Source organism: Hyla sarda, chromosome 2 (assembly GCF_029499605.1).
Source record: "Hyla sarda isolate aHylSar1 chromosome 2, aHylSar1.hap1, whole genome shotgun sequence".
Classification (NCBI taxonomy): domain Eukaryota; kingdom Metazoa; phylum Chordata; class Amphibia; order Anura; family Hylidae; genus Hyla; species Hyla sarda.
Window position 1 is genome coordinate 111569114 of NC_079190.1, and position 22630 is coordinate 111591743.

At 41.7% G+C, this 22630-nt stretch overlaps 1 protein-coding gene across 8 annotated transcripts in view; it reads left to right on the plus strand.

Moving 5' to 3' along the window:
- MAP3K12 (mitogen-activated protein kinase kinase kinase 12) overlaps nucleotides 1-22630 on the plus strand; it is a 134910-nt gene that overhangs the window by 107127 nt on the left and 5153 nt on the right. For all 8 annotated transcript variants that reach the window (XM_056555218.1, XM_056555225.1, XM_056555219.1 and 5 more), the window contains exons 6-13: nucleotides 2911-3069; nucleotides 8572-8680; nucleotides 10327-10436; nucleotides 10883-10999; nucleotides 16857-16982; nucleotides 17098-17530; nucleotides 18525-18595; nucleotides 21485-21758. In XM_056555218.1, coding sequence (XP_056411193.1) covers nucleotides 2911-3069; nucleotides 8572-8680; nucleotides 10327-10436; nucleotides 10883-10999; nucleotides 16857-16982; nucleotides 17098-17530; nucleotides 18525-18595; nucleotides 21485-21758 — 1399 coding nt within the window. The remainder of the gene's footprint in view (nucleotides 1-2910; nucleotides 3070-8571; nucleotides 8681-10326; nucleotides 10437-10882; nucleotides 11000-16856; nucleotides 16983-17097; nucleotides 17531-18524; nucleotides 18596-21484; nucleotides 21759-22630) is intronic.

Below are 22630 nucleotides of genomic sequence, written 5' to 3' on the forward strand. Positions count from 1 at the left end.
ATTACGTACTGTACTGTGACTGCAGTTGAGCTTATCATAGAGTATAAAGCATACAGCACCTTCTACTGGCGGTTAGGTAGTACTGCATCTTAATAAAAGCAGCCATTTTTGACCAATATATCCAATACATTTTTTTTTTAACACAATCAGTGATAAACATGCAATGGATATATTCAATCTGCAGAGATACATTACACTACAGAGTTTGAAAATAAAATGCAAGTAGAATAACTGGGTTTGTATTCATGCAGGTTTATACATATTATGCACACATATAAAATGATATAGGTATATTTTTTATTTAGATTCCTTTTTTAGGAACACTGTATCTATCACATTGTCGAGTCTAGCTGAATATCCACTGGCGTCATCGAGGTGTCAGATATGTCTTTTGGATGACCTCTGTCATTTGTTTAGTCTGAATTGTTGTCATGGTGTATACATTAGGAAGGGTTGGCATCATTCAGTCCCTGCATCCCTACATGTCTGCCTGAAGTCAAGTTAGAGGTTATAGGTAACACTAAAAGCAACTAATAAATCCATACAGCAGCTGCCTCTTCCCTGCCCCCGGGAGACCTGTCCTACTGACCCTGCAAAAGGGAGGGAGGAATCATTGAGCGCAGATCCATTGTTACTCTTAATGGGTTGTATGTCACACAAAGACACTTAAAGGCTGTGCAAGGATTTTCCCTCTAGCTTCTCCGATGGTGAGATCATAAATGATAATCCATTTCACAACCTTGACTTATTGAACCATTTTCTCCTACAACTTATAAGAAGAGCTAACAGATGTAGAGAGGAGGAACCACTGGCTCAGAAATGAATTTAGCGTCTAGTCTATAGTCAGGAGGATCGACAATTCCTGTATTGTCAGAACCCCATATAGAACGACCATTGTCTCCTTTTTTGTGTATGAAATTGACTTTACATTTCCTATTAAGTTGAATTATTTCTGTCGTTCTTTGTTTAATATTGTAAGAGGTTGTCTTTAACCTTCTATAGCTGGATTATAACCAGGGAGTTCAGAAAGATCAGCCTATAATAACCTTACCACTATTGTAAAACATAATACACAAAATCATAGCACATGTTAATGTTAAATCAACTGGTGCCGGAACGTTAAACGGATTTGTAAATTACTTTTATTTTAAAATCTTAATCCTTCCAGTACTTATCAACTGCTGTATGCTCCACAGGAAGTTATTTTCTTTTTAAATGTATCTTCTGTCTGACCACAGTGCTCTTTGCTGACATCTCTGTCTGTCCCAGGAGCTGTCCAGAGCAGGATTGGTTTGCCATCTGCTCTGTATAGTTCCTGACATGGACAGGAATGGCAAGGGGAGGCTCCCTCAGCCGTGCGAGTGGGGGAGATCACATGACTGGAGCCACGTGATCAACACAAAACAAAGTGATATCACCGTATATACTAGAGTATAAGCTAAGTTTTTCAGCCCGATTTTTGTGCTGAAATTGCCCCCCCCCCCCCCTTGGCTTAAAAAAAATTCCGGTGGGGAGGGTGAGCTGGTCTGGGCCGTCCATCTTAACCGGGAAGCACTCTTCTCGGCTCCGGGCCGTCCATCTTCACTGCAGGGACCGTCCGCATTCCGGTGGGAGGGTGAGCCGGTACTAGTGATGCTACATTGATGCTGCCGCACACATATGACGTCAGGGGCATCCCTGCGCACAGACGTCTGCTGTGCACGGATGCCCCTGCGTGGTGGCGTCAATGCAGCATCACTAGTCCGAGGATGGCCCGGAGCAGAGAAGAAGGCCTCCCAGTGAAGATGGCCGGCCCGTCCCGGCTCACCCTCCCACCGGAATGCGGACGGTCCCTGCAGTGAAGATGGACAGACTCCCTGGATGGTCCGGCTCACCCTAATTGGACGGAGCAACAACTAGGTGAGAAGAAAACGAAAGGGTGGTCTGGATGATGACAGGGGGTCATATGGACGTGGGGGGATATTAACAGGGGGGTCTGGATGATGACAGGGGGGATATTGACAGGGGGTCATATGGACAGGGGTGAAATGGACAGGGGGTCATATGGACAGGGGGGTCTGGATGATTACAGGGGTGGGGGGATGATGGATGGTGACAGGGGGGATGGTGCATTTCCCACCCTAAGCTTATACTCCAGTCAATACATTTTCCTAGGTTTTTGGGGTGAAATTAGGGGCCTCTGCTTATAGTCGGAATGGCTAATACTCGAGTATATACGGTATATCAATTGCCATTTTTAAAGGAATGCTGTTGTGTTTGATTTCTGGTAAGAAATATCTTTAAATAATATCATTGGGATTAAAGGGGTATTCTGGCTTTATACATCTTATCCCCTATCTAAAGGATAGAGGATAAGATGTATGATTGCAGGGTGCAATCTCGGTGAAGCCCACTTTATTGTGTGCCGGGCGCTGCCTCAGAGACGGGGAAGTGATGTCACGCCACTCCCTTCCTGTCTGCTGTCACGTCCCCTCTCATAGACATGAATGGAGGGGCGTGGCGGGATGTCATTGGGGGCGTGGCTGTGACATCACTTCCCCGTCTCTGAGGCAGCGCCCAGCACAGAACGCCAGGGGCTGCACTGAGATCATGGGGGTTCCCAGCGGCAGGACCCCTGCGATCATACATCTTATCCCCTATCCTTTGGATAGGGGATAAGATGTATTAAGCCGGAATACCCCTTTAAGTCATTTCATTCTGGAAATCAGGTTGTCTGGCTCCTAAATTTCACCAAAATCTCATTTGTATTTTTGACTTATTATAAGAGCATGGTGACTGTATCTTTACGTTAATGTTTAGTAGTATATAAATTATTAAGTGCTATGTTACTGTTTATATCACCAATAACCTAATCATTGATCAGTACGACGTAGATGATAGACTGTGTTTTCTTTCTGTGCTTTTTTTCAGGTCTTTTGGTGTGGTGCTTTGGGAATTACTGACTGGGGAGATACCTTATAAAGATGTAGATTCCTCAGCTATAATTTGGGGTGTTGGCAACAATAGTCTGCATCTCCTTGTACCATCAAGTTGTCCTGACGGATTTAAGCTCCTACTACGACAGTGCTGGTTAGTGTTACATATTTATAAATGTTTATCTACAGTCCATTGGAAAGTCTTTAGACCTTTTCAATTTTTTGCATTTTGTTATGTTGCCGTCTTGAGCTAATATAAAATAATCAATTAATATTTGGTGGGGTAGCCAGTCCTATTTATTTTGACTTCTTCTCTATAAGAATTATGAAGGTCATTGTGCTCTTGAGAACTTTCAGTGCAGCAAAACATTTTTGTACTGTTCCCCAGATCTTTGACTTTTCTTCTTTTGGCTTGGTTTTGACTCTGATATGCATTGTCAGCTGTGAGACCTTACGCTGTGTTGGCACAGTGTGGTTTTTCGGAGTTTTTGACAAGTTTTTCCCACAATTTTGCTGTGATTTTTGCAAACATTTTGCTATTTTATTGAGGTAAAAGTGCACAGTTTTTTGCCACACTTTCCCAGAAAACATAGAAAAATTGCAGGAAAACTACATCAAAACCTTAAAGGGGTATTCCGCCCCTAGACATCTTATCCCCTATCCAAAGGATAGGGGATAAGATGTCAGATCGTCGGGGTCCCGCTGCTGGGGACCCCCGGGATCGCCGCTGCAGCACCCCACTATCATTACTGCGCAGAGCGAGATCGCTCTGCACGTAATGACTGGCAATACAGGGGCCGGAGCATCGTTACGTCACGGCTCCGCCCCTTGTGACGTCACGGCCCGCCCCGTCAATACAAGTCTATGGGAAGGGGGCGTGGCGGTGGTCACGCCCCCTGCCATAGACTTGCATTAAGGGGACGGGCCGTGATGTCATGAGGGGCGGAGCCATGACGTCACGCTGCTCCGGCCCCTGTATCGCCCGTCATTACGCACAGAGCGAACTCGCTCTGTGCAGTAATGATGGCGGGGTGCCGCAGCGGCGATCCCCGGGGTCCCCAGCAGCGCGACTGCGGCGATCTGACATCTTATCCCCTATCCTTTGGATAGGGGATAAGATGCCAGGGGCGGAGTACCCCTTTAATATACCGTACTTGCAGCTAGTGAACACAGCCTTATAGAGACAGGCCATTCATCTGAATTTACCACAGCTGACTCCTATCAAGGTAAAGACACACCTCATGTATGATCAAGAGAAATGGGAATCTAAAGTATTATAGCAAAGGGTCTGAATACTTATGCCCATGCAAATTATTTGTTTGTATGTTTTTTGCTTCATTTACTGCACTGATCATAAGGTTATAACATATGATCCCTATATATATATTGTGGAGGAACATATCATCTTATCTCATAGAGAGAATTCCAAGCCATAAATAAACCATGATTCCATACTCAGGGACATTAATTGTTACACATGGGTATTCATTAAGCATTCTACATTCATAGCAATTACTATAATGCCCAAAAACAGAGTCAAGATTTTGTGGGCAGCGGCCTTTGTATAGCTCTTCAGATTTGCTGCTTGGTGATTTGGGAATGTGTCACCTAGATAACCATACACTGAAACATGGTTCTTTTTTATTTTATTTTTTATCTATTTCTGACTGTAACATTTAATTATTTGTACATATTATGGGGGCAGCCATATTGCCTATACTTCTGCTCTGTTAGCAGCATTTAGAGATATGCTTTACAGCAGCTACATAAATCATAGGAAACAGTAGACTGTAGAGGGCTCAGTGACTCAGATTGATCAATCTGCCTGAAACCAAAACCACCTGGTTCTCCAATCACAGTTCAGCTTTCATTTTATCAGAGCTTGATAAGATATGAAAGCTGTGCTGAGATTGGTTTTTGGGGGCAACACCCTACAACTTCGGTTTCAAGCAGATCGATAAGTCTAGGCCACTGACTTCCATGAAAATGTATTCTTGTGCAGAAAGGTGCATGTATAGAGAAAAAGGAAGTATAGAAAAAAGACACTCTCAAGTGCCCTTACCCAATTCATGATGTTGTGCAGAAAGGTAGAGAGGCTTGGCCCTGACCATCACCTATTGTGAAGGGCTGGAGCTAATCTTATCTACTGATGTCACCTTTCACTGTGTTCTTCTGTGATAAGGAGGAGACTGCTGAAAAGTTTTCTTAGCAGAACAGGAAGTATCATCTTATTTTTAGTCTGGACAAAATGAAAGCTGCATTATTTTTAAACTATAATGAAACATTAGAAGAGACCTCACCAACAATTCTTAAAAATATGTTTAAAATAAAAACTTGATTTAAACAATAGTCAATTTTTTCATGGCACATTCCCTTTAATATGCATGGACAGGTTTGGACTGGCTCCTCCAGATTACCAGGGGATACTTTGGTGGGCCCTAGCCATAGCACAATAATTTACCCATCATATAGGACCCCAAAGATCTAACAGAATACATCCTTTAACTTTGACTTTAAACCCAATGACTAGATATTGTATTAAATTCTGGCTGTGCTTATTTTAAAGTGAAACAAAGATAGGAATGTCCAGCGCAGATGGTCGTGCAAAAGTAGATGTTCTTTATTAGTTAAAAGCCATAACAGGAGCAAAGTAACGCGTTTCAGGTTTGTTAGCACCCTTAATCGTACAACATTATTTTAAAGTGGGAACAATTATTTCCTATGATGGACCCTAGGAACTTCAGACCAATGCTCTTTATCAGAGCTCATATATTTGATCAGCAAAAAAAACGTTTAGAAGCAATACTCCACAATTATTCCAATAATTCCACCATCCACCACCTAAGGGCGTAACTAAAGAGGGTGCAGAGGGTGTGGTTTCTCCTGAGTCCAGGAGCTTAAAGGGGTTTCCCTTTATATATGAGCAGACTATAATAGCTAGAGGCCCTGTTACAAATTTTGCACTGGTACCCAGCATCTTCATGTTACACCACCACCTGAACACTTATGATGGACTCGAAGATTTGTGAATGTCAATGAGACAGCACTCACAAAGAACAACAGCCTTTTTATCAGTTTCATGCCTGTCCGCTTCTATTTACACTGATCAGCCCAAAGAAAGTATGTACTGTATAACAAAATAGGAAAACAGACAGTATTAAAAAAGGGAGTGTGACATCAGGCGCCACAATAGTATACAGCGGTATGTGCTTGTTTACACTTACTTCTGAGGGGAAGAGACAATGTAGTGTTACCTCAATCCAATGGTTATTAAAAAAACTAACATTAAACATTGAAAACATGGTTAAAGACTATCCTTATGTGGAGAAAATATTAGGAAAAGGTCCGAGGATGGTATATAAGACATTCCGCATGATAACTAGCTTCTTCTTATCTGAGACTAAAAGTGAGAACCAATGAGAAAGAAAATGAAAGGTGAAAGGTTAGTTTCTTTTTGGAGGAATAAGGTGTAAAAGCTGCTTGATATCGCTCTCCCTTTTTTTAAATATAGTTTTTTTCCTATCTCATAAATATAATTGAGTCATTTTTTTAAATCAGATAATTTTTATAGAAATGTTCCACTTTTTTAACAGAGAAGATAAATCGCCCAAAAAGACGTCCCCACTAAAAACTTTGCGTAGCCTTAAGAGTAGCCTTGCGTTTAACGTATGTATATAACTCTCTCCAGGCTAACTCTACAGGAGATCCAAGCGGTCAGATCACCTAGAATCGGAGAGCTGATCCAGCAATGGGCTATTAGTTTCCTAGCTTAATGCAGAACCCCCAGCACACAAATTTCAATCTGAGAAGGTTTCTTAAAACAACCTCTAAGGCCTAGCAAACATACACTGCTCAAAAAAATAAAGGGAACACTTAAACAACACAATGTAACTCCAAGTCAATCACACTTCTGTGAAATCACACTGTCCACTCAGGAAGCAACACTGATTGACAATCAATTTCACATGGTGTTGTGCAAATGGAACAGACAACAGGTGGAAATGATAGGCAATTAGCAAGACACCCCCCAATAAAGGAGTGGTTCTGCAAGTGGTGACCATAGACCACTTCTCAATTCCTATGCTTCCTGGCTGATGTTTTGGTCACTTTTGAATGCTGGTGGTGCTTTCACTCAAGTGGTAGCATGAGACGGAGTCTACAACCCACACAAGTGGCTCAGGTAGTGCAGCTCATCCAGGATGGCACATCAATATGAGCTGTGGCAAGAAGGTTTGCTGTGTCTGTCAGCGTAGTGTCCAGAACATGGAGGCGCTACCAGGAGACAGACCAGTACATCAGGAGACATGGAGGAGGCCGTAGGAGGGCAACAACCAAGCAGCAGGACCGCTACCTCTGCCTTTGTGCAAGGAGGAGCAGGAGGAGCACTGCCAGAGCACTGCAAAATGACCTCCAGCAGGCCACAAATGTGCATGTGTCCACTCAAACGGTCAGAAACAGACTCCATGAGGGTGGTATGAGGGCCCGACGTCCACAGGTGGGGGGTTGTCCTTACAGCCCAACACCGTGCAGGACGTTTGGCATTTGCCAGAGAACACCAAGATTGGCAAATTCACCACTGGCACCCTGTGCTCTTTTCAGATGAAAGCAGGTTCACACTGAGCAAATGTGACAGACGTGACAGAGTCTGGAGATGCCGTGGAGAACATTCTGCTGTCTGCAACATCCTCCAGCATGACTGGTTTGGTGGTGTGTCAGTTATGGTGTTGGGTGGCTTTTCTTTGGGGGGGCCGCACAGCCCTCCATGTGCTTGCCAGAGGTAGCCTGACTGCCATTAGGTACCGAGATGAGATCCTCAGACCCCTTGTGAGACCATATGCTGGTGCGGTTGGCCCTGGGTTCCTCCTAATGCAAGACAATGCTAGACCTCATGTGGCTGGAGTGTGTCAGCAGTTCCTGCAAGAGGAAGGCATTGATGCTATGGACTGGCCCACCTGTTCCCCAGACCTGAATCCGATTGAGCACATCTGGGACATCAGGTCTCGCTCCATCCACCAACGCCATGTTGCACCACAGACTGTCCAGGAGTTGGCGGATGCTTTAGTCCAGGTCTGAGAGGATATCCCTCAGGAGACCATCCGCCACCTCATCAGAAGCATGCCCAGGCATTGTAGGGAGGTCATACAGGCACGTGGAGACTACACACACTACTGAGCCTCATTTTGACTTGTGTTAAGAACATTACATCAAAGTTGGATCAGCCTGTAGTGTGGTTTTCCACTTTGATTTTGAGTGTGACTCCATATCCAGACCTCCATGGGTTGATAAATTTGATTTCCATTGATAATTTTTGTGTGATTTTGTTGTCAACATATTTAACTATGTAAAGACGAAAGTATTTCATACGATTAGATCATTCAGATCTAAGATGTGTTATCTTAGTGTTCCCTTTATTTTTTTTTTGAGCAGTGTAATTTAGGATAAAGGGATAATGTAATCCTAGAAACTGTACGAATGAGCAGGAGTTCCCCTCTCCAGTAAGAGATCAGGAGAGGACACTTCCACATCAAATGGAATAAATGAGCTTCCAACTGGCAACATTGAGGACAAGCGGAGCCAGAGCGAATACCAACTCTATGTAGAAATACTGGAGTTTTATTTATTTATTGATAACTTTTTTTTCTATCTACTTTCTTAGGAACAGCAAACCTAGGAATCGGCCATCATTTAGGCAGATTCTGCTGCACCTAGATATTGCCTCTGCTGATGTGTTATCTACCCCACAGGAAACTTACTTCCAATCACAGGTGAGTGATAGAATAGTGTCGACTTGCCCATTTGTATTGTTAAAATATGGATATCTTCAAGGTTTAACAAAAATGATTATATTGCAGAAAGTCCACAGCACTCCAATCCTATTTGTTCAGAACAAACTTACGTGCTTTATTCACCAAATATCCACAGTGAATGTTTTGACTCCAATATGAGCCTATTTCATGCTTGATATTGGAGTCATAATATTGCTGAGGACATTTAGTCAGTATAGAATGGGATGTCGTGTCCTTCCACTATACTGTGTATATTAGTCACCACAAAATGACTATACAGTACACCATGTTGGGGTTTATTTAGTATTATAGCCTTTTGATAAAAATTATATACATTTTTTCTTCCAAATCTAGAGGTATGCATTTAACGTGCACCTGGAGATCTGAAGACCAACCATTACTAGTAATGGAGCCTGGATAAGAAAGCCCTTATAAATGGCCCAGTCCTCTGTTCTCCTATTAGAGCCAGCAAACTCATTTTTACAGAGGTGACTTTCCTTTCTCACTCCAATAATTACTTAAGGTAATACTGGTGGTCTTCACAGATACTAACCTGGACCTTAACATAGTTTGAAGCTCAGTTCTTAACAGAGTTTTACTAATTATGTATCTGAATCTTAATTTACTCTTTGTCTTATTGTACAATTAACTGGAGTAAAATCCTCCATTTTTGTCAAAGCTTATTTGAATATTTTTTGGGTTCAAATTCTCAATTAATGAAAAAATATATATATTCTGCTGGCTTGTAAGGAGGTATCAGGACAGTAATAAGCCATAGTCATAGGCTGGGGGTAGACTGAAGCTTCTGGGCCCCAACACAAATTCTGTACCAGGCCCCCCACCTAATATGTGCCTTTTTACGGTTATGTCCTGGGCTAAGGTTTAATATTGCTACAAATATGTTTTGCTGACAATGATAATTCATATTTAAATGGATAGTTCCCCTGTTATATAGATTAAGACATTTGGATGTCATAGAGTGGTTCTCATGATGCTCAGATTAAGCTGGTCATACACATGAGAATTTGGCCGAACAACATCTGTAAATTATATTGGTAACAGCACAATAATGTCTGCCAAAAATGGGATCAGCTAGGGATTTTTTAAGCCATGGTTGGTTGAAAATAAAATTAATGTATAGCATAAACCATTCCATTGAAAATTAATAGGCCACATTGTGGCCAATCAAAGTCTGTGTGGCTGTATGGAGAGTGGCTGTAAATAGATTATATGGTTTTCTATTGATTTCAATGGCTGCCATGTAGTGCTATGTGTCACATTTTGCAGCCATACAGGATTCCCATAATCTTGTAATGGAATTTGTTGTTATATTGGGTCATATAAAAGCTGTAGTCCGCTGCCTTCATTTTTTTTAAGCTACTTTAAAGAATTTTTGGGATGAAGCTGCCATGTTGCATGACTCTGTCAGGCTTAATGATTTACACTTAACTGGTTGGTATAGATTTGTGGAAGATCTAACTCTGTCAAAAGTATTGGTAACAGGCTATGCACAATACCGTATGATTCATTCCTATATAGTTTTGAAAATAAAACATTTTAGACAAGATTTTAATTTCCTTAGTCTATATAGGAGCATGCAAATATTTGCTTTGCTGTTGTCTCAGGCGGAGTGGCGAGAGGAAGTGAGGCTGCATTTTGAGAAGATAAAATCAGAAGGGACCTGTTTACAACGTCTAGAAGAGGAGTTGATATCCCGACGCCGTGAGGAGCTCCGGTATGACCTGAGATGACTGCTTGCGGCACAACATTAATAACCTACGGGGTGCTCAGACACAGTCACAATAAAGGAACACAATACAACAGGAGTAGTAGAACAAAGCCCTATTTGTAGCTGACTTTGGAGCCAATCACTTTACACTAGGGTCTTTTTCTTATGGGTTTCCTCGTAAATAACCTATTAGACCATACTGATATGTCCTATGTGATGCTAATCGTCACTCCATTCAGATCAGAGCTTCAGGAGTCCTGTTCTGGAGATTGCTTGGGTCCCTGAAGTCGGATCTGTCCTGCGATCAGACATAGGCCATAAGGATCTCAAATACAGTTATTATAAAAATTCTACCTATCCAAAATAAAAATCTTAAGACAAATTTTAACGATATCAAGGAAATTTTTATTTGAGTGGAACGTGGCAAATTTACTTGTCCACTTTTTTCACAGACATGCCCTGGATATTCGAGAACACTATGAGCGCAAGTTACAGAGAGCTAACACATTGTATGTGGAACTGAACTCGCTCATGCTGCAGCTGGAGTTGAAGGAAAGAGAGTTACTAAGGTGAGTAACAAACAAATCTGACTAGGGGCTAGCTTAAAGGGGTACTCCGGTGGAAAACTTTTTTTTTTTTTTTTTAAATCAACTGGTGCCAGAAAGTTAAACTAATTTGTAAATTAGGAAAAAAAGGGGTGTATGTGCAGCTCACAATAAATAGTACACACCGAGGTCAGACTAGGGCATGCAACTATACCTTAATTGCACAAAAAAGGAAAAACCAATAGTAAAAAATTGCCGGGACCTTCTAAGTGAGTAGGTAATAGTATAGATATTGGATAAAGAAATTTAAATAAATAATTGTCTGGATCGTGCTTCAATAATAATAATATAAACAATTTATTAAAATAAGATAAATAGACTATGATTAGTTACCTCTCACAGGGCCCATGTGAGAAGAACATATACAATAAAAACAACCTTTAAATAATCTTGTGCACAAAAATGTGGATAACAAAAATTAAGACAATATTATTGGCATAATGACAATATCACTGGCATAGATTTAGTTTCTAATGTGCAGGTGGTGTTTAACCGCTGGTATATAGGCACCAACTGCACAAAACAAGCGAAATGTAGCTGAGGGTGCCTGAATAATAGTTTCCCTTTTTAGAATATAATGTATCCTTGTAATAGTTCAACAATCTGCAACAGTTTCAAATGAATGTTACCGATCCTTATAGTGGCAACCTGGGTAAGAGGCGTTGTTACCGCAGTGTCTAGATGGAGCCGGTACACTGGGTCCTCTGTGCAACGTTCCAGGTGGTAACGGTGAAATCCAGCAAGTCTACTGACTACTGAGGAAAGGGTTACATTAAATAACCCTGAAACGCGTCTAGTCTTTTGGGCATGACCACTGGCATATATATAATTTTTTATGAATTGTGCCTATCCACCACGGCTGGTTTACCGCTTATTAACTGCTAAAACCATCAGGACATCCAGTGCGGTATCAGTCCGGTCCAAATATTGCCAAATACTTCTAGTGTAACGAACCCGGCTCCAGCAGCAGCTGACGTCACACGCCGGCAACACGAGGTGAGCTCCTCGCATCCAGTATGCGGTCCTCGTTTCCATCTAGCCAGCGGTGAGGACTTACCATCTCCAGCGCCTGCCAGCGTTCTCCCGGCGATCTGTGACCATCAGTGCCTGCCAGCGCCAATCGCCACCGCTTCTACCAGGACCTTGCTGGATTTCACCGTTACCACCTGGAACGTTGCACAGAGGACCCAGTGTACCGGCACCATCTAGACACTGCGGTAACAACGCCTCTTACCCAGGTTGCCACTATAAGGATCGGTAACATTCATTTTAAACTGTTGCAGATTGTTGAACTATTACAAGGATACATTATATTCTAAAGAGGGAAACGATTATTCAGGCACCCTCAGCTACATTTCGCTTATTTTGTGCAGTTGGTGCCTATATACCAGCGGTTAAACACCATCTGCACATTAGAAACTAAATCTATGCCAGTGATATTGTCATTATGCCAATAATATTGTCTTATTTTTTGTTATCCACATTTTTATGCACAAGATTATTTAAAGGTTGTTTTTATTGTATATGTTCTTCTCACATGGGCCCTGTGAGAGGTAACTAATCATAGTCTATTTATCTTATTTTAATAAATTTTTATATTATTATTATTGAAGCACGATCCAGACAATTATTTATTTAAATTTCTTTATCCAATATCTATACTATTACCTACTCACTTAGAAGGTCCGGGCAATTTTTTACTATTAATTTGTAAATTACTTCTATTAAAAAATCTTTTTATCCTTCCAGTACTTATTAGTGGCTGTATACTACAGAGGAAATTCTTTTCTTTTTGGATTTCTTTTCTGTCACGAACACAGTGCTCTCTGCTGACACCTCTGTCCATTTGAGGAACTGTCTAGAGGAGGAGAAAATCCCCATAGCAAACATATGCTGCTCTGGACATTTCCTAATATGAACAGAGGTGTCAGCAGAGAGCACTGTGGTCAGACAGAAAAGAAATCCAAAAAGAAAATAATTTTCTCTGTAGTATACAGACGCTAATAAGTACTGGAAGGATTAAGATTTTTTAATAGAAGTAATTTACAAATCTGTTTAACCTTCTGGCACCAGTTGATTAAAAAAAAAATTATAATTTCCAACAGAGTGCCCCTTTAACCCCTTAAGGAGCCAGTCATTTTTTGCACATCTGACCATTGTCACTTTAAGCATTAATAACTCCGGGATGCTCTTACTTTTCATTCTGATTCCGAAATTGTTTTTTCATGACATATTCTACTTTATGTCAGTGGTAAATTTTTGTCGATTCTTGCATCATTTCTTGGTGAAAAATTTCAAAATTTTATGAAAATTTTGAAAATGTTGCATTTTTTTTTACTTTGAAACTCTCTGCTTATAAGGAAAATAGACATAGCAAATAATTGATATATTGATTCACATATACAATATGTCTACTTTATATTTTCATCATAATGTTTTATCATAAGACTGTTTTAACTTTTGGAAGACATCACAGGGCTAAAAGTTCAGCAGCAATTTAAAAAATTTTCACAAAACTTTCAAAATCGGAATTTTTCAGGGACCAGTTCAGTTTTGAAGTGGATTTGAAGGACCTTCATATTAGAAATACCCAATAAATGATAAACCCATTATAAAAACTGTACCCCTCAAAGTATTCAAAATGACATTCAGTATGTGTGTTAACCCTTTAGGTGTTTCACAGGAATAGCAGCAAAGTGAAGGAGAAAATTCTAAATCTTCATTTTTTACACTCGCATGTTCTTGTAGACCCAGGGTAAAAGGAGAAAAAAAATAAAAATTTGTAACCCAATTTCTCTTGAGTAAGGAAATACCTCATATGTGTATGTAAAGTGTTCAGCGGGCACAGTAGAGGGCTCAGAAGGGAAGCAGTGACAATGGAATTTTGGAGAGTGAGTTTTTCTGAAATGGTTTTTGGGGGGCATGTCATGGCATACTATTTTGGAAACTACACCCCTCAAGGAACGTAACAAGCGGTACAGTGAGCCTTAACACCCCACAGGTGTTTGACGACTTTTCCGTTAAATTCGGATGTATAAATTAGATTTTTTTTTTTACTAAAATGCTGGTTTTCCCCCAAATTTTACATTTTAACAAGGGGTAACAGGAGAAAATGCCCCCCATAATTTAGAACCCCATCTCTTCTGAGTGTGGAAATACATGGCATACTATTTTGGAAACTACACCCCACAAAAGGAACGTAACAAGGTGTACTGTGAGCCTTAAAACCCCACAGGTGTTTGACAAATTTCTGCTAAAGTTGGACGTGAAGATGAAAAATTAGATTTTTTTCACTAAAATGCTGGTGTTACCCCAAATTTTTCATTTTCACAAGGGGTAGTAGGAGAAAAAGACTCCCATTTCTTCTAAGTATGGAAATACCCCATATGTGGATGTAAAGTGCTCTGCGGGCGAACTACAATGCTCAGAAGGAGCGGCATTGAGCTTTTGGAGAGAGAATTTGGGTGGAATGGAAGTCGGGGGCCATGTGCATTTACAAAGCCCCCCCGTGATGCCAGAAAAAACTGGTGTTTGACTGGTGCTTTTTCATTTTCATTTCATTTCATTACATTTTTCATTTTCACAGACCACTGTTCCAAAAATCTGTCAGACACCTGTGGGGTGTAAATACTCACTGCATTACATTAGGGGTGTAGTTTCCAAAATGGGGTCACATATGGGGGGTCCACTGTTCTGGCACCACAGGAGCTTTGTAAACACACATGGCCTTCAATTTCTGACACATCCTCTCTCCAAAAGCCCAATGGCGCTCCTTCTCTTCTGAGCATTGTAGTTCGCCCACAGAGCACTTAACATCCACATATGGGGTACGTTCTTACTCAGAAGAAATGGGGTTACAAATTTTGGGGGGCTTTTTTTCCTATTCTCCCTTGTGAAAATGAAAAATGTAGGGTAACACCAGCATTTTAGTGAAAATAAAAAAAAATTTCATTTTCCCATCCAACTTTAACGAAAAAAATGTTCAAACACCTGTGGGGTGTTAAGGCTCACTATACCGCCTGTTACATTCCGTGAGGGGTGTAGTTTCCAAAATGGGGTCACATCTGGGTATTTATTGTTTTGCCTTTATGTCAGAACTGCTGTAAAATCAGCCACCCCTGTGCAAATCACCAATTTAGGCCTCAAATGTACATAGTGCGCTCTCACTTCTGAGCCATGTAGTGCCCCCACAGAGCATTTTACGCCCACATATGGAGTATTTCCGTACTCAGGAGAAATTGCATTACAAATTTTGGGGGTCTTTTTTTCTCCTTTTACTGCTTGTGAAAATTAAAAGTATAAATATTTTTTACACTAACATGCTGGTGTAGAACCACAATTTTACCTTTTCATAAGGGGTAAAAGGAGAAAATCCCCCCAAAATTTGTAACGCAATTTCTCCCGAGTACGGAAATACCCCATATGTGGCACTAAACTGTTGCCTTGAAATACGACAGGGCCTCAAAGCGAGAGAGCGCCATGTGCATTTGAGGCCTTTTTTTGGGATTTGAATCCATCACCAAAATACCCTACAACAGTGTTTCCCAAACAGGGTGTCTCCAGCTGTTGCAAAACTCCCAGCATGCCTTAACAGTTAGTGGCTGTCCGGCAATACTGGGAGGAGTTGTTTTTCAACAGCTGGAGACTCTGTTTTGGAAACAGTGCTGTACAAGACGTTGTTTTTTTTTTTTTATTGGGGGGGGGGGGGACTTTGTAAGGGTATATGTATATGTAATGTTTTACTTTTTATTTTGTGTAGTGTAGTGTAGTGTAGTGTAGGGTTTTTAGGGTACATTCACACAGAAGGGGGTTTACAGTGAGTTTCTCGCTGGGAGTTTGAGCTGCGGCAGCAAACTTGCCACAAAAAAAAATCGCTGTAAACCCCCTCTGATGTGAATATACCCTGTACATTCACATGGGGAGGGCAAACCTCCAGCTGTTGCAAAAATACAACTCCCAGCATGCACTGACAGACCATACATGCTGGGAGTTGTAGTTATGCAACAGCTGGAGGCACATTGGTTACGCAACACAGAGTTTGTTACTTAACTCAGTGTTTCGCAACTAGTGTGCCTCCAGCTGTTGCAAAACTAGAACTGCCAGCATGTACAGTCTCTCAGTGCATGCTGGGAGTTGTAGTTTTGCAACAGCTGGAGGAACACTGGTTGCGAAATACTGAGTTAGGACACAAACTCTGTTTCACAACCAATGTGTCTCCAGCTGTTGCAAAACTGCAACACTCAGAATGCATTGATAGTTGAAGGGCATGTTGAGAGTTGTAGTTTTGCAACAGCTGGAGGCACCCTGCTACAACTCCCAGCATGCCCTTTGGTAGTCTGTGTATGCTGGAAGTTTCATAGAAAAAATGTGCCTCCAACTGTTGTATAACTATAACCCCCAGCATGCACAGACTACCAGCCCTTTGGCTGTGCATGCTGAGGCTTGTTGCTAAGCAACAGCAGGAGGTGAACAGGCCTCACCTCCTGCTGTATCCTGTCTCCGGGGCTGCTGCCACCGCTCCTGCTACCGGGACCACCGCCACTAATACTTTTTGAGGTCCAGTCAGAAAACCGGATACGGGTCAAAAATGTGTAAAACGGTGACTCCGGTCGGCTCATTAAAGTCAATGGATTTCAGCGCCAATCTGGCTGGGGTACGGGAGCGCACGGTTTTCCCCTCCCCCAGCCGGATCCAGCACCCGTACAGTGAAAACGTGCTGTGTATGCACCCTTAGAACGCTTGTGTGTTCAGTAAAAGTAAATACATTATAAAACTATTTTTCCTTAATTAAATGCTTACTAGTTTTCTTGTGTATTTGCAGGAGAGAGCAGAATCTTGAGAAGAAATTTCCTACCATTCTGCGTCAACAGCCTCGGCCTTCAAGCACTGTGGAAAAACTTATTAAAAAAAGAAATGTTCCACAAAAACTATCTCCACATGGAAAGAGGTAACACATCTAATGGACATGTTAGATAAATAAATCCTATGGGTGGACAAGTTGTCTGTGCACATCTGTTTTACATATTGTCTTAATGTTCTAAAAAATGGTTTCTTGATTACAGACCAGACATCTTGAAGTCTGAGGCCCTCCTACCTAAAGGGGACTCTGGCTTGTCTCCATCAACTCCAACTGGCTGCCAGAAATTGCCTCCTTCTCCTGGACGAGGTCGCAGAGGAAAACCACGTTACCGAAAAGCAAAAGACATGGTCAACTTGAGGGCAGCCGTGACTCCTGAGCCAACTCCCCAGAGCCAACCACCTCCACGTGACCCACATCCTTTATCTTCTTCCAGTCCAGACCTGCTATGTACCCCTCTGGAGGCGGAGGCTCGTAGAGAGAGCCAGAGTGCAGAATGCTCTCCAGTTCGTTCATTACCTGGACCGCCAAGCCCTGAATCCCCATCAGGGAAGGCAACTGGAAGTAGATCAGCTAGAGGTGGACAACACTTGACGCCAGCAGCAATGCTATACAGAGCAGCTGTCACCAGAAGTCAGGTAAATGACTTGAGATACTATATAACAAGAAGTAAAATTGTGGCAGCGACAAAATGTCTAAAAAATATATACTTTCAAAGTTAAAATTTTTACAGCCAAAATATTGATGGGGGTTCCATTAAAATGTAGCTTTTATTAAAATATATTCATAATGAATAAAATACCAGCTGGGCTCTGCAGATAGCAGTTCTTCAATTGATTCCTCCTGTTCTATCTGGAAACATATTTTCTTGGATCACATGATTAGTGTGAGGTGTTCAGACTCCCATTAATAGCCTGAAAAATAGCCAGAACACTTTGACTGATAAATAATTTTCAACCCTCAATCCTTGAAGTACCAATGAAGTAACACAGAAGTTATGGTATACCTAGATGCTAAATTTTGACCATGCGTCCAGCTGTAAAATAATTTACTACCTATTTTTGAAGGCATGATATAGATGTATCTAAATAAGATATGTTCACATTAATAAATCCATAATAAATATCTCATGAGAAAGATTTAAAGGGTTACTCCCAGGCCCTTTTTTCCAGTGGCATGGCAGCACTCTCTTCTCTCCCAGCTGCTCCGCTCTGGCAGCAACATAGGGGCTTATTTAAGTACATGTACCCCTAAGTGAAAATGTCCAAATTGGGCCCAAAGTGTCAATATTTTGTGTGACCACCATTATTGCTCAGCACTGCCTGAAGCCTCTTGGGCATACAGGGACTTTTTTTGAATTGTACTTGTGGATTTTTTTTTTATAGCCATTTTAAAAATCTGTAGGAAGTGCAAAGAGGCCTGTGGGCCAAGCTCAAAACTAAGGCCCAAGTGTGATGCTGTCTTGGCACTTCCTATAGATACTACACCTCTGCAGGCTCTTTCCTTCATAGTACACAATTAATGTTAAACAGAAAAAAACTTTTAATACATTCAAGTTTTTTTCTTATATATTTTACTTTATTCTGTAGTCATGCAGTATATCACAGATTTATTTGTCTATTTGTCCCTCAGAAACGAGGTGTATCATCAGAGGAGGAAGAGGGGGAGGTGGATAGTGAGCTGGAGCTGGAGAGGAGACAGAGGTAAGTTTTTGATGTTTCAGTTTTAGATGGTGACATGAATTACGGGACTCGAATATCCCATTCTTTTTTTTTTATTAAGGTTTTACAAAAACAGAAAAACAAATACAATCAGACATGTGAGGCAAATAAATCACCAGCCAGGAACAGACAATACAGTCAATATAAATAGTACCAATAATGAATAAACCATTGCAGATCAAAATAGCAAGTCTCTGCTAAATAAATGTAGCAATATAAGGCAATATGGAAAAATTCTATAAAAACACATAACAGGGATAGAACTCACAAAAGGAGGGAGGGGAAGGGGGGCCGGGAAGAGGAAACAAAAGGGTGGGAGGGAGTAGGAAAGGACAAATTGACAAAATGAAGAAGGAAAGGAGAGCCAGATCAGAGAAAGGAGAGCTAGATCAGAGAAAGGAGAGCCAGATCAGAGAAAGGAGAGCCAGATCAGAGAAAGGAGAGCCAGATCAGAGAAAGGAGAGCCAGATCAGAGAAAGGAGAGCCAGATCAGAGAAAGGAGAGCCAGAACAGAGAAAGGAGAGCCAGATCAGAGAAAGGAGAACCAGAACAGAGAAAGGAGAGCCAGATCAGAGAAAGGGGAGCCAGATCAGAGAAAGGAGAGCCAGATCAGAGAAAGGAGAACCAGAACAGAGAAAGGAGAGCCAGATCAGAGGTAGAAAGAAAAGAAAGGAGGAAAACGAGAGGGCAGACATAAAAAGGGAAGAAAAGAAGCAAGATCACAGAGGCTGCCTATCAGTGAACCTGTCCCAAGGGTCCCATATGGACAAAAACATAGGGACAGTGTTTTGCATGGATGCAGTAAGAGATTCTGACGGAGGCAGGGTCTGTTTCCAATGCTTGGCTATGAGGGTTTTGGCCGCAAAAACGACATCCATAAAAAAACGTAAACATTTTTTGGGAAAAAAGCCTAGTGGAGAGGTGCAAAAGGTAAACCATAGGGTCTAGGGGGACAGAAACTCCGAAGACAGCATGAAGCAGGCTCTCCACCTGGACCCAAAAATTACTAATCAATGGACATGACCAAAAAATGTGATATACCGTACCCAGGCCTACCCCACAACGGCAACATTGGGAGGGATATCAGGATTCAATTTATTCAGCAAAACCAGAGTGTGGTACCAACCCATGAGCATCTTAAATTGTGTTTCTTTGTAAGCAGTGCCGATAGAGGCATTAGAGGCCCGCTCCCAAATAACACGCCATTGTGGGATAGAAATAGTAGTGTTAAGAGCTTCCTCCCAGCGGCTCATGTAACAATGGGAGGGAGGGGGGTCATCTGGAGGAGATAGTAGGAAGGAATAAATACTAGAGAGAAGTCCCTTCACCTGAGGACCGCCCCTACTCAGCCTCTCAAAGCTTGTGGGCATGGAAACAGTCAGCGAAGCCTGCTTAGAGGACAAGTAGTGGTGGAGCTGGACACAATGGCGTACCTCAGAGGGAGGGAGATCCTGGCAAGTTACTAGCTGGTCAAAGGATAGAAGAGAGCGAGTAAGGGGGTCAACAACATCAGCCCAACAGAAAAGACCTTTAGTACCCCATTCTCTAACCATAACCGAGGACAATCCCGGTGTGAAGTCAGGGTGATAGAGAAAAGATTACAGGGGGGGGGGGGGGGGGGTTGAAGAGAAAGAGGAAAGAAGTTGGAACCATCGGGAGCGGTAAGTACAAACATATCGAGAAAACAACATCGGTCCCAATAGAGGGCCCACAGGGGAAGGGGGAGAAAAAACCCACAGGAGGGAATTCTGATGAATCGGAGCCAGCCACATCTTCTCCAATTCCATCTATTTACTGTAGGCATGGTATGTACAGATATCCCATTCTAGCGATCTGTGGGTCCCAGCATTGGAACCTTCAATGATCTATCCTATCCCTATGTAGAGGTGATAAATTAGTTAAGAATGATATATATGGTTAATTCTGACACTTCTGATAATACTATATTACAACATTATGGATACCTAGTTTCCTAATATAATCTTCAAGGTATATCCTTATAAAATAGACAAAATGTTTTAATGGCCATCTTTTATCCAAAAGACAGACATTTTTTTTAAAGGGGTACTCTGGTGGAATTTTTTTTTTTTAAATCAACTGGTGTCAGAAAATTAAACAGATTTGTAAATTACTTATATTTAAAAATCTTAATCCTTCCAGTACTTATCAGCTGCTGTATGCTCCACAGGAAGTTCTTTTCTTTTTTAATTTATTTTCTGTATGACCACAGTGCTCTCTGCTGACACCTCTGCCTATGTCAGGAACTGTCCAGAGCAGGGAGAGAAAATCCCCATAGCAAACCTATCTTGCTCTGGACAGTTCCTGACATGGACAGAGGTGTCAGCAGAGAGCACTGTGGTCATACAGAAAAGAAATTCAAAAAGAAAAGAACTTCCTCTGTAGTATACAGCAGCTGATAAGTACTGGAAGGATTAAGATTTTTAAACAGAAGTAATTTACAAATCTATTTAGCTATCTGGAACCAGTTGAATAAAAAAAAAAATGTATAATTGTTTTCCACCAGAGTACCCCTTTAAGGCAATGTGGCTGGAAACACCCCCAAAATTTACACTTTTGAGCAGGGTTGGCATTAACGTTGTCTATTTGTGATCCAGCGCACGAGATTGTCCCATTAAAGTCAGTAGGTAGCTGTGCATCACATATATTGAAGAGTTTGTTCCTGGTACTTTAGCTCAGTCCATTTAAGGGTAGTGGAGCTGAACTGAGGCACCAGACATTGACTTCCTCCTGGCACTGCCACCAATCATACATTGATCACCCAATCCGATCATCAGTTAAGAGGAGAAATCCTTTAACTTAATGAAACTATCCATTATGCAGTCATTGATTGTATGCTGTTTTCCTGCACAGGTGGCAGGCAGAGATGTCTCAACACCAGTCTCCCAGCTCAGAAAACTTGTCAGATGGTGAAGAAGGAAACACCACAGATCTGTCCCATAGTGTCACCCCAGATGTGCTCAGCACTAATACAGATGAGCGCCCTGATGAACGCTCCGAAGATCTTGTTTCTCAAAGCTCAGAACCTCCACTGGATCTTTTGACCCAGTCTGATGGGCTCTCAGAGAAAGAGGCCATTGTCCAGAAGGTGAAATCTCAGCTCAGCAATGAACAAACCGCTGGAGAGGTGAGATATGAATCTGCTTTCACATACACATCAATATACAGCTGTACACAGCCCATCCTTATAGACAGGTCATACATAGATGTATAGTATACCAGAGCAATACACAGTATCCTGCACTCACCGCTAAGTAGGTGACTCAAGGCTCCTAAGCGGAGGGTTACGGAGGACCAGGACAGCAGACTGGCATGGGCGCTCAGAGGTGACTGCCGGCGGTTTGGCGTAGAATACGCTTCTTCCAGCCTAGGCATAAATGTATACCTTCCAGCTTACCCAAATGAAGGTATAACCATGGTTCTAGCCAAAAACTGAAGGAAAATTAAGCTGGCTTTATTTTTGATAAAATGTGTACCGTGACAGGAAACAGAGTTAGTTTAAAGGGGTATTCCGGCCATAGACATCCTATCCCCTATCCAAAGTATAGGGGATAAGATGTCTCATCACGCGCAGCTCCATGGAGTGACGTCACGTCTCCAGTTTCGGAAACCCAGGGCTTCCAAGACTGGAGCAGCACCCGTCACAGATGCCAGGTGCTGCACGGAGATCGTGGGGGTGGTGGGGCGGGGGTTCCCAAATTAGACATCTTATCCCCTATACTTTGGAAATATACAAGATGTCTATGGCCGGATTACCCCTTTAAAATCCATCTAATGCTGTTTCTCCTTGAGATGAGCTTTGGAGACTGCTTATCTGTTTCTCACTATTCAGGTAACATGAGCTGTCCAAAGGGTCGTGTGATGTTGTCTCATCTTCATAGCTACATTTTATTTTTATTAGATAATCCACTTTATTAGAAAATCAAATTATTCAATGAAAAAGACAAACAGACAAAAGATGAGTATGCAGACATTTATTGGGAGCAGACAAGCCCATCA